Source organism: Xenopus laevis, chromosome 7L, assembly GCF_017654675.1.
Source record: "Xenopus laevis strain J_2021 chromosome 7L, Xenopus_laevis_v10.1, whole genome shotgun sequence".
Classification (NCBI taxonomy): domain Eukaryota; kingdom Metazoa; phylum Chordata; class Amphibia; order Anura; family Pipidae; genus Xenopus; species Xenopus laevis.
Window position 1 is genome coordinate 36,295,380 of NC_054383.1, and position 12,771 is coordinate 36,308,150.

At 38.8% G+C, this 12,771-nt stretch overlaps 1 protein-coding gene across 4 annotated transcripts in view; it reads left to right on the forward strand.

Moving 5' to 3' along the window:
- The window catches only part of stox1.L (storkhead box 1 L homeolog), a 32,718-nt gene extending 21,188 nt beyond the window's left edge, over positions 1–11,530 (forward strand). The window contains exons 2-6 of one of the 4 annotated variants that reach the window (XR_001933791.2): positions 1,245–1,397; positions 2,256–4,566; positions 9,005–9,194; positions 10,098–10,145; positions 10,996–11,530. Coding sequence is in view for 3 of the 4 variants with exons in the window: in XM_018242369.2 (XP_018097858.1) it covers positions 1,245–1,397; positions 2,256–4,566; positions 9,005–9,161 (2,621 nt within the window). In the remaining variant the exon portion in view is untranslated. The other 3 variants (XM_018242369.2, XM_018242368.2, XM_018242367.2) reach the window with 3 other exon arrangements.
- Positions 11,531–12,771: the final 1,241 nt, after the last annotated feature.

The following is a 12,771-nucleotide window of genomic DNA, read 5'->3' on the forward strand; positions in this document are numbered from 1 at the left end:
TGCTTGTCTGGAGGAAACACATTCTTAGACATTGGGAATAGTGGCCCCTGGAATATTTGGAGTCAAGAATTGTTTTTGTAACCATTGTTCCCTGGGGACACTTTCTCTCTTAACCAGCCAGTTGTCAGTAACTATGTTGATGTCTGTTTTGGACAGGTGGCCTAAATATCTGTGTGTGTGTGTTTGTTCTGTTCCACATTATCAGAGTCTCATCTTCTATACATTGTTATTCAGTATGGGCCTCTTCCACAAGGCATGCTTTTAATTCCTCCATTTGGCCATTGCTGAACATCTATTTGCTTTTAAGTGCTTTAAATCCTTTTAGAACAACTTGATTTTATGGCACTGGCAAATAATGTAAAGCCCTACAAATCCATGTTAATTGACACTTACTGGCTTAAGGCAGAGACACACGGTCAGGTTCGGGGAGATCAGTCTCTCGGCAACAAATCTCCTTTTCTACCCGGCGACTAATCTCCCCGAACTGCCTTCCCCTGCACTCCTGCCGGCTACAATGTAAATTGCCTGGCGGGATGGCACTCGGAGTGCTTTGTTTTCCAAAGTCACCCGAAGTTTCCTCACAAGGCGACTTCGGAAAACGAAGCGCTCCGAGTACCATCCCGCTGGCGCTTTACATTCTAGCCAGGAGAAGGCAGTTTTGAGAGATTAGTCGCCCCGAAGAAGAGGAGAATTGTCGCCGGGCGACTAATCTCCCCGAATCTCTGCCATTCAAACATATCCATACAGAAATTCTGCTTGCTTTCTACTGGTGTCATGCTTTTAGAGACACTTGAGGGCTGATTTATAAAAGGCTAAAACTAACATTTATTTAGATTTTGATGAAAAATAAAAATGCAGTTTTTCTCTTTCTTGGCCAAAGAATTCAGGAGCAGCTCAAACCTGTCAAGATCCATCGAGACCAATGAGGACCTTATTGTGTCTTAATGGAAATCTTTTTAGCACTCCATTAAGAATCCTCAATTGTCTCATCTAGGTTAGGACATGTGCCAAAGGAAAGAGAACCTTTTCACATGTTCATAAATTGTCCCTATCATGTTCCTTTCCTTGTTTTTGTAGCGTGTATACAGGACTGTTTGTTTAATGTGTAGATCTTGTTGTGCCCAGGTCCCTTTTATGCAGGTCTCTCTAAAGGATTCATTTGTAAAGAAAAGTAGATGTTCTTCAGTTTCTAATGCTACCGGCTCTATAGCTCTGTTGATAACTTTGAACAAATTGTTTTTCAGGTGATGTGTCTCCTGTGCAAATGAATCCCATATCCCAGTCTCATTTTATTCCACTGGCAGAAGTGCTGTGCTGTGCCATTTCTGATATGAACACAACTCAGATTTTAGTGACACAAGAAAGCCTCATGGAACATCTCAATAAACATTACCCAGGTAATTTGACAATGTAAACATTTTGGCTGTTGGGGAGATGTATAAGGCATGACAGAAATACAGTTATATACACTTATGGCAACTCACTGGTCTATGGAAGGGGGTTAGTGGTGACAACAATAGGGTGGGTTATTGAGGTAAGGGGGCAGGGAATGGAAGGATCAGGATGGGAGGACAAAGGAAATGTTAGGAAGCTATACATGGAGTGAGGTGGGATGGTAGAGTTAGTAGGTATAAAAGATTGGGTTGGATGGCAAAATAGTTTAGGAAGGGAAGAAAATTATGGGTTATTACAAATTCAATGGCAAGTATATTGCCAGTAAATTGGTAATTCAGCCCTAGCTGCGAATACCAGTTGGGAAGCAACCCTAGAAGAACACCATGTGATATTATATTCACTGAATCCACTATTTCGGGATTTGGCTGAATCCTTTGTGAAAGATCGGCGAATCTGAACCCCAGTTTGCATATGTAAATTAGGAAAAAGAGAGGGTAATATAACTGTGCATGCAAAATAATGTTTTGACTTCCTTCCAAAAAGTCAAGTTTTTTTTTTTAATTCGGATTCGGCCAAGATTCTGCCTTTTTCAGCAGTATTTGGATTCAGCCGAATTATAACTCACATAATTGAAACTAATAGTTATACTTTAAACTATATATATATATGTATATACACACACCTGTAACTAAATTATATTTAAAAAGCCAGTGCATTAGGATTCCCAGTGATTATACTGTTATCTAACATGTCCTGAGATCTAGGGGGGTCTCAGTCAAAAATAAAAATGATGTATTAAAAGAAAAAAAAAAACACAAATTACAATTAATACTCATTTTTCCCCACTTTTTTTTCTTTAGGAATAGCAACCCCATCTCAGGACATTCTGTATAATGCACTTGGGACACTTATCAGAGAAAGAAAAATCTATCATACTGGAGAGGGATATTTTATTGTCACACCCCAGACTTATTTTATTACAAGGAAACCAGCTATGGACTGTAAATATGCAGCATCTGAAAAGCTTTCCACCTCTCCGCCACCCATCACTTACCTTGTCAGCATGGAGAGCTGCGCAGATCTAACCAAAGGTAACATACCATCCGTGTCACACTGTAGATCATGCAGTTGCTTTTCTGAGCAATCTTTTCACGACATACTTGGACAACAGTCAATTAATGAGAGCCAGGTTAAAACACACAGAAGCATCAAGGAACAAAAACCTTTGCTTCGAAATCAAGCGACGTCCACTTCCAGGGACCATTACACATGTGAAACAAACAAACAACAGGTTGTGTTAAAAGAAAAAGAGAAGTGCAGCAAGAAGTTTGGTATCAGTCTTTTCTGGCGTAATGTCTCCAAGAAGGAGAAGTCAAAGAAAGAGTTGGTGACCTTTTCTGCGCAATTTCCCCCTGAGGAATGGCCAGTAAGGGATGAGGATAATTTGGATAATATCCCACGAGATGTTGAACATGAAATCATTAAACGCATCAACCCAGTTCTTACTGTGGATAACTTAATGAAGCACACCATGCTCATGCAAAAGGCTGAAGAGCAGAAAAAGTATTTTAGCAAAGGGACATCTACGGATATAATAAAAAACAAACACAGCTATAATTTTAAGGGAAGCAGTAAGAAAAAAAATGGCAAATTGTCTAAATACCACAAAAAAGTTCAGTCCAGTAAAGAGAAATGTAAGAAGGACACTGGTGCTCCAAAGGCAGTGCCACGTGAAGAGAAGGATGTCAACAGGCTGTCTCTTGATCAGTCCGATGATGATGAAGTAATGGCAATTGATAGGCAGTGTTATGCTAGCGCAGAAATTGTTCAACATGATAACATCTACAAAAAGCAAATTAGTAATCCATTTGATGGCATACCATACAGAGAGAACTCCAATGTGAACGGGTTCAAGTCATTAAAGGAAATTAAGAGATCTCGTTCTGGGAAGCAAAGAAGGTGTGTTCTAAGGTCAAGATCCTTGGACTGTACAGAAAGAAAGGCCAAGGACACTCATGTTGAGCATATAAATTCAGAGAGACACATTGGTGCTTATAATAACGAGCCATATCATGAACCGTTTCATTCTGTTCTTTCTGACAAAGATGATTTGAGGGAATACCCACCCAGTTACCCCCAGAGTAGCACACTGCGCATTGATGACAAATATAAACCTGCCCCAGAGGAAAATTCTGCCGGTGTCCTGTATAGTGAAGACAGAGCCTATATTTGTGATGATTTCCAAAAAAAGCTGTTTGTTCATTTAGAGGCTAGTGTGGAGCACGAAGTAGTAAAGTCACATTCCACCTACAAGGTGACTTCAATGAACAGTTTAAAGCCAAACCACTGTAAAAGTGAAATTAACTTAAATCTCATTGGAAGAACTCATTATAGGATATCTGAAGACAGCGGGGCACTGAAAGTCTGTAATAATCCAAACAGTTGCTTGAAAGACTCCGATATGCCAAAACATAATACAATGGCTGTCTCGGAGACTGGAGGATTTACTAAAGACAATAAAGCTTTGTACCAAAGGACTGTGGAAAATGATGATGCTCACAGGTATTTATATATTGAAGATGACACTGAAGATAAAGAGGAGATCTGTCCAATACTTGACTCTCATGTCCAGAAAGCAAACTTGGACGCTGTCAACTGGAATGAACTTGCAGATGAAAACAAAAGCTGCTCCGGTAATTCTCAATCCCAGTGGCACTCTAAAATAACCTTTGCACCTCAATTTGGCTCTTCTATGGACAATGACCAAGAAACATACAGTCCTTCTCTTTTTTCCTTAGATGGTTCCCATGAATGCCACAAACCGACTTTGCACACAGGTCAGCAGTTACCGGAGTATATCCATGGTCACCTGGATGTGGAACCAGAAACTGCTGACTGCATCGTTTCCTCAGAACATGTTGACGGCAGCATATTTGATTACTGCAATTCAAGTGAGGCAAACTCTGTGGCCGAGACCCTACACATGTCCGTTGGTGCAAATGATAATGAGAAGCGCGTTGCAAATTCAGGGCAGCAGTCTGGGGAAATGAGGACGTGCTTTGAACACAAACTGACACTATTTCATTCAAAAATGAATCCTTCAGAAACAAGCCACCATGAAAAGAATGAAAATCACAGCACAACTGGGGATAGTGGAATTGAATCGCCACGGTAAGGGATTTTTTAAAAAAAATATTTGCACTTGCCAAAAAAAATCCAAACTTTATAATATATTTTCTTTAAAGGCCTGTAAGGGGGATCTATAGTTGTATTCCCTATATATAGCTAATACAAACCAGTCAATACAATTTTAAAAATATTTTAAAATATTAAACAGAAAATGAACTACAGGTATGGGACCTGTTATCCAGAATGCTCGGGACCTGGGGTTTTCTGGATAATGGATCTTTCCGTAATTTGAGTCTTTATGCCTTAAGTCTACTAGAAATTCATTTAAACATTAAATAAACCCAATAACCTGGTTTTGCTTCTAATAAGGATTGATTATATCTTAGTTGGGATCAAGTAAAAGCTACTGTTTTATTATTACGGGGAAAAAGGAAATAATTTTAAAAAATTTGGATTATTTGGATAGAATGGAGCCTATGGGAGACAGCCATTCCATAATTCGGAGATTTCTGTATATCGGGTTTCCGGATAAGGGATCCTATACCTGTACTAACTTTATCCATAAATTGTAAGTCTCGTTGACTTGGAAAGACCTAAACATTTTTTAAGGAAAACAAATAGAGGCACATTTATCAAGGGTAGAATTTTGAATTCATGTGAGTTCTTTTTAAACTCCCATAAATTCGACTAGTTGAAATCTAATTAAAATTTAATTTTTTTTAACTTGAACGAATTTAAACAGCCCGAAAACTCAAATATAATTTGATTCCAATTATAAAAACTTGATTCCTATTCAAAAAACTCGATTCAAGTTTTTTTTCCAGAGAAAAAACTCGAATCAGGAGGTCTACAAATATCACCAAATTGATTCAAGGACGTCTCCCATTGAAATACAGTCATTTGGCAGGTTTTAGGTGGCGAATAGTCGAATTCAAATTCTTAAAGGACCAATATATGATGAATCTCGAAATTTGAAGTCAAATTAAAACTCAAATCGAGTTTGGATAATTCACAATTAGAATTTGAGAGTTTTGACCAAAAAAAAGTGAAAATTCAAATTCTGAATTTTCACTTGGACCCTTAAATCTGCCCCATAATTGTATAGATAAGCCAACTAACGTTTATGTACGAATGACTGGGTATTTTCGAAGTTTCTATGTAACGTTGCTCACTGAAACATTAGCACTCAATAAATTAGTATAAACGTTTATAAAAGTATATCTCGATTTGCAAATTTCTAACATATATAATGGCAGCCACACTGGGTAACTTGCTTGTATAAAGATGATGCCCCTTGGGTATGTGCCACGTAGGATAAGATTATCCTTTAATCTACTAGCATAACTGGTTTCATAATTGCCCCAGCTGAGTGTAAATTGCACAATTATAACTGCAATATAAAACTGAATTTTCTAGTACATTGCACTGCCAATCAACAGATTAGGTGCAGAGCTTGAACACACAGGTATAACAAGTCCTGCCAGTGTAATCGGAGCTCCACATCATACAGAGCAAAACGGGTTATTAAAAAGAATTGTGCAGCACTGGATCTTCTTTCTTTAAACAGAGGCTATGAGTAAGTAAGAAAATCCTATGGACAATCCTTAGAAATCTAATGTTACAGTTGTAAACAGTAACGCCTGAATTTTGTTCCATAGTTCATGTGTGTTCAGTTGGGACAATAGGTTTAATTGAATTCAAAGACCCATTTTGTTTTGGTAGAGTGGATGTGGCAGGAGTACCGGCCACTATTTAACCTGCCTTTATCTGGTTCATGAATGTCATAGACTTAGAGGAATGTTTGATATCAATAGAGATAATAGAACTCTTATGTAATATGTAGTTTGGGACAGCCAGTTTAAAATTTTAGATAACATAAATAGACATAGTAGGGATAATAGGGATGCAACATATCTGGGATTTGACCTAATACTCTCCGGAACTGGATTCAGCCAAACCCAAGTGTTGATCTGAACCAAATCAAAACCCTTTTAAGGAGAAGGAAAGGTTAAAACTAAGTAAGCCTTATCAGAAAGGTCCATCTAAATACACCAGTAAAACCCCAAAGTAGTGTTGCTCTGAGTCCCCTGTCAAAAGAAACACTGCATTTCTTTCCTTCTATTGTGTACACATGGGCTTCTGTATCAGACTTCCTGCCTTCAGCTTAAACCTCATTGCCCTGGGCAAGAGCATGCTCAGTTTGCTCCTCTCCCCCCCCTCCCTTCTCTGCTGTAATCTGAGCCCAGAGCAGGGAGAGACTCAGGCAGGAAGTGATGTCACACCATGTTAATACTGCAGCTCCTATCCTAAACAAACAGAGAGTTTCTAGAGCTTTTTACTCAGGTATGGTAAAACGTTCTACAGAATAAATATAGCATTCTAGCTTGCACTATTGCAGCTAATCTATTGGCAATAAAATGCCTCTGTAGCTTTACTTCTCCTTTAAATAAATCACACTGTGGAAATTTTAGACTTTTCTCAAATTTGAATTTGCAACTTATGGTTCGAGTTCCGTTCGGCATTTGGCTGAATTCACAAGTGATGGCATCTCTCTTTATACTAATAGAAGTAGTATAGTGGAGGAAGAAGAGAGCATAAATGGCATAATAGCATAAATCGAAAGTCAATATGTTGGCCAGGAGGAACCGTGAAAATAGGAAAGAGCCTGCCTTAGAAACTTTAACTAACTGACAAATAAAGGGAATGTAAATATAAATGGGCCTAGGGTAGAACCTTAAAGGAATAGCTCAGTGTAAAAATAAAAACTGGATAAATAAATAGGCTGTGCAAAATATAAAATGTTTCTAATATAGTTAGTTAGCCATAAATGTAATGTAAAAAGGCTGGAGTGACTGGATGTCTAACATAATAGCCAGAAAACTACTTCCTGCTTTTCAGCTCTCTAACGCTGAGTTAGTCAGCGACTTTAAGGGGGGCCACATGGGCCATAACTGTTCAGTGAGTTTGCAATTGATCCTCAGCATGCAACTCTGATTCAAAAGCAACAGTTATGACCCTTGTGCCCCCCCTCTAGTCACGGATTGGTTACTGCCTGGTAACCAATCCGTGAAAACCAAGAAGCTGAAAAGCAGGAAGTAGTGTTTGGCTATTATGTTAGACATCCAGTCACTCCAGCCTTTATACATTACATTTTTGGCTAACTAATTATATTAGACACATTTTTTATTTTGCACAGCCTATCGATTTACCCAGTTTTTATTTTTACACTGAACTATTCCTTTAATATGTCTCTACATAGAAAGGGAGGACGTCCAATATTGTAGGAAACCCAAGGTCACTAGGAACAATGATAGGGTTAAGAAGGCAGGCCGGGCTAACAACAAATATTATTTTCCCATGAAAATTAAAATACTCTAGGTATATGCCAAGGTCTGTGTTCAAGCCAAGCTGTAATTCATTCAGGCTCCTGGCTTTGTTTTCTGTGTCTTTTTCTGAAAGTCTAGGAGGGGTTGAACATACTATACCAGTTTTCTTTTACTTTTTATTTAACTCACTGACTTCTCATCACAGTCTGTGTTACCACATTAGTAAGTTCTTTCCCTAGTTTTCATAAAAGGAGTCTTATTTTGTTTGGTATTGGAGTGGTGTAATATAGTCTCCATATATAGACTATTGCAGCTGTCCATGTAGAGTCTGTTAAACAGAGCCATATAGCTGGTAGCGTGTGTGCCCTGATTGTCAGCTTGCTGTAACCACAGAGACATGAAAGGGATACTGTCATTGGAAAAAAAAAAAATTTTCAAAATGAATCAGTTAATAGTGCTGCTCCAGCAGAATTCTGCACTGAAATTCATTTCTCAAAAGAGCAAACAGATTTTTTTATATTCAATTTTGAAAGCTGACATTGGGCTAGACATATTGTCAATTTCCCAGCTGCCCCAAGTCATGTGACTTGTGCTCTGATAAACTTCAATCACTCTTTACTGCTGTACTGCAAGTTGGAGTGATATCAACCCCCTCCCTTTCCCCCCCCCCAGCAGCCAAACAAAAGAACAATCGGAAGGTAACCAGATAACAGCTCCCTAACACAAGATAACAGCTGCCTGGTAGATCTAAGAACAACACTCAATAGTAAAAACCCATGTCTCACTGAGACACATTCAGTTACATTGAGAAGGAAAAACAGCAGCCTGCCAGAAAGCATTTCAATCCTAAAGTGCAGGCACAAGTCACATGACCAGGGGCAGCTGGGAAATTGATAAAATGTCTAGCCCCATGTCAGATGTCAAAATTGAATATAAAAAAATCTGTTTGCTCTTTTGAGAAATGGATTTCAGTGCAGAATTCTGCTGAAGCAGCACTATTAACTGATTCATTTTGAAAAAATTTTTTTTCCCATGACAATACCCCTTTAAAAAAACCATTAGCAGTGTGCAACTCCAAATGAAACACTGGTTGCTAATTTTATCCATGTCTAGCGATTGGCACTCTTCTTATGTCCTGTTTGTTTCCATTGTAGAACACGGATCAGCATTGCTTCCAATAACTCCATTGTTCTGGAGACGCTGAAAAGAAGGACTTTCTTGCAGAACCTGGAAATGAATGGCAATCCCAAGCACGAAGGACTGCTTCCTACAAGCTCTCTAATGCAGATTACTCCTGCTATGAACGTGTAGGGTTCTGTACTCTCATTTGAAAGCTTCAATTGCGTATGTGCATTTTTACTCAAAATACTTAAATATTTGTTTACTTGTATGTTTACGGCAGGCAATGCTATTCCCTTTGTTTTAAGCTAACAGAGGAGCACCCAAACCTGGTGACAAGCGGAATTTGGCCCCAAATTGCTGAAATGCAAGTTTTTGTACCAAAATTCTGCCACACGACAGGCTACATGACTGCATTGTGACTCTTTTCTGCTGGCAGAGAATACGCTTTGAAACCCTTACTGTTGTCTGCCATCATTGAGTGTAATGCTGCTCTTTTTCAGCTTGCCAAACTGTTGGAAAAAAAATAAGCTAAATAATGGTAAAATGATGATATTGTGAATACAAACAAGTGGCTGAGGCCATTTAAAAATCTTGGTAGTGCCTTATCCAGAACATGGGTTTTCAGCTGGGTGTTCTTCAAACATTTCCCACCATACTTTTCTGGACTTGCTGTCTGACATGTATCCCAACGTTGACTGTAGGCCTTTAACTGTGCAGAGAGACCCTCAGAGGTGCCAGATCCCATGAACATGATGATACCACAGGCAGACCAGAGAGAGCTCAGAATGGCATGTGTGGGACAAGCCTACATCTTAACCTGCTTAGCTCTGTTGTACATAAAGACATCGGCACTATGCAATGGATCAGAACACCTGCAATACCTTATTAAGGCAAAATAACCCTTTACAAGTAAAGACTGGTATTTCCGCATTTGTCTGGTTTTGAAGGACATGACCTGCACCCATTTATCTTCATACCATGCAGCTATTGTGTTCAGTTGGAACAAGTGGGATAATATGAGGTTTTTCATTGTAAAACCGCACAGAGTCTTTGGTAGTGTTTTCTAAATTCTTTAGAGGCTTTAAAACTATGGCTTATTTTCACAGTGCCTTTCTTTTCCTACAGGGTAAAACCAATATGCATAGGAAAACGTATTACGGCTAGTTAAGACTTGTAAGTATGATGGGCTTGAGTTGCTAGAATGCTAGCTAAGTAGGGCCGTTGGTGATCTGCTTCTAAGGTTTCCAAATAGTAGTATATTTGCACAATATTTACTCTTTAAGTATGGCTCGTCGTTTCATTTCTGATTCAGTTATGTGATTTCTAACATTATATTCTATATCTGACCTTATCAGACAAAAGTGTCCCCCTAAAGACATGCCCATGCCAGGCAACTGCCTCATCTCTGCAACAGCAAATATCTCTGGGAGGTCTTGAGCATATAACCTTATGGGAAATATGTCACATGACAAAAGATGGTTGGTTGCAGGTGACCAAGCATTTTGGGTTATGACCCCATGAAATAGATATAATGAGATTATTTCTCATGTTGCATGTTTCAGGGCTGAATTAAACTACACTGATGATTTTAAATAGACCCGTAAGCTGACTTGGTCCATAACAATCCCCTTGATGGCCACATCTAGTTGCATAGCCCTGAGCTAGAAAGTGAGACAACTGATGGGCTGTAAACGATACTGTTCACAAACAGCCAATTCCTGATATACTTGGAGTGTGAAGAGGGAGTGCTTGGTACACTCATCAGCTGTCCCTTGCCAACATTTTATCCATATATCCGGTTCATTAGTCAGATACAAATGCTACTGTTGCTTGCATAATGTTAGTCTTGTTTCAGATGCGTACTGTTAAATGTGGGTGCTTTATATCTAAATGGAATTAGTGTGCATTCATTTATATGTCTGAAATGTTTCCCCAGTATTTAAAGAAATAGTGGTGTTTTATATCTGCTGCATTCAGTAGAAAGGGCGTTTTTTAACCTTTCTTTATATTGTTTTTATTTCAGAAAGTTGCTGGACTTTTAATCTAAGTTTCATGGTAGTACTGCACAGCTTTCAGCTGCTATTAGGACTCCTGGCAGTCTGGAGGGCCTTCAGTTGCTCATGTTATGAAGAATTTCCCAATACATCCCTTGACTGGATCCCATTAGGAACAATGTGCATTTGCACATTGCCTCTAGGGTTATATCCATGCTAATACTCCATTCCCTACATATTGATACCTAGGGGCAAATTTACTTACCTCCGAAGTTGCGCCAGCTTTGGCTTCGCCGCACTTCACCAGGCGTAGATTCGCCAGGGCTGCGCACATTTATTTACCTTCAAAGTTGTGCACAAGTTACTGATCTTTTGCGAAGTTGCACTAGCGATATTACAATCAGCAGTTCGAAGTTAGGCTAGCGATGGCAAATATACATACGGCGTGCAGTTACAAGTACAATGGCCGGATATGCAGCAGAAAACACATTACACTACAACAGGCCAGGGAACCTTCATAAATGTTTTCTAATGCCCTACACATGTGCCCACTGTATAGTTTAGGTGCCTTATGTTATCAAATGTAGGGGGGGGGGGGGGGAAAACATTTTTTCAGCCTATCACCCTATAAAAAGTAAAAGATGCCAGCATTTTTTGGAATCCAATCCCTATCTACTCTAGTGCACTTCGCCTGGTCTGAGGTGGTGATAGAGGTAACGTTCACGAAAATCCGCAACTTAGTGAATTAGCATAGTTACTTCCCTTCGCCAGAGCACAACTTTGCTAGCGAATTTACGTCAGCACCCATTAGTAAATCGGCGAAGTGTCAAAATGACGTCAAGGTGGCGAATTTTCACTAGCGTTAGCCACTTCGCCCTTTAGTAAATTTGCCCCATAAAGTATTGTTTCCTTCGCTTATGGCAAGCCATTTTCAAGTCAATTGGAAAGTACCCTTCATTGGCCCTTGTAAGAATGGCACGAAACAATAGCATTGGTGCTCATTAGGTGATTTTTGCAGGGAAACTTGCCCTGGCTCCCTAATATTGTGGAAGGCTAAACCAATGGAATCACCCGTACCAAGCAGAAATGTAGATTAGCAAGGTTAGAGAAGGTGTTGGTGATATGGATGGAACTGGAATGTGGCTTTGGCACATATAATAGTGCTTTTCGGAGAAACCCATTATCCAGAAAGCTCCAAATTATGAGCTCCAATTATAGACTCCATTATAATCAAATGTTTGAATTTTTAAAAATGATTTCCTTTTTCTCTAATAATAGAACAGTACCTTGTCCTTGATCCAAAACGAAGATATCATTAAAAAAAACAGCCTATTGAGTTTATTTAATGTTTAAATGATTTTCTAGTAGACTTAAGGTATGAAGATCCAAATTACAGGAAAGATCAGTTATCCGGAAAACCACAAGTCTCAAGCATTCTGGATAACAGGTCCCATACCTGTAATACCAAAACATCATCTGCATTCCATATATTATATATATATATATATATATCCATATATAGACAAATACAAGAGTCCTCTGCACTCATATCCATATATATTTAGCTAAGGCAGAAGGGAACTCAAGAAGCGGTAGTTGAGCTGGAGTAACACCAATCGCCTTTCTCTGCTTCAAAATGAGGAGTTTACAAACTATTATAGCTAATAGCACCATTTTGTAATAGATAAAAGTAATGTGTATTTTAATTTCAAATTCAACATTACATTTCAATTTATCCAAATGCTGAGCCAAATTCACCAAAACTGCATTATCTGCATTACATAAAACTGTTCCCTGCAGTAGTC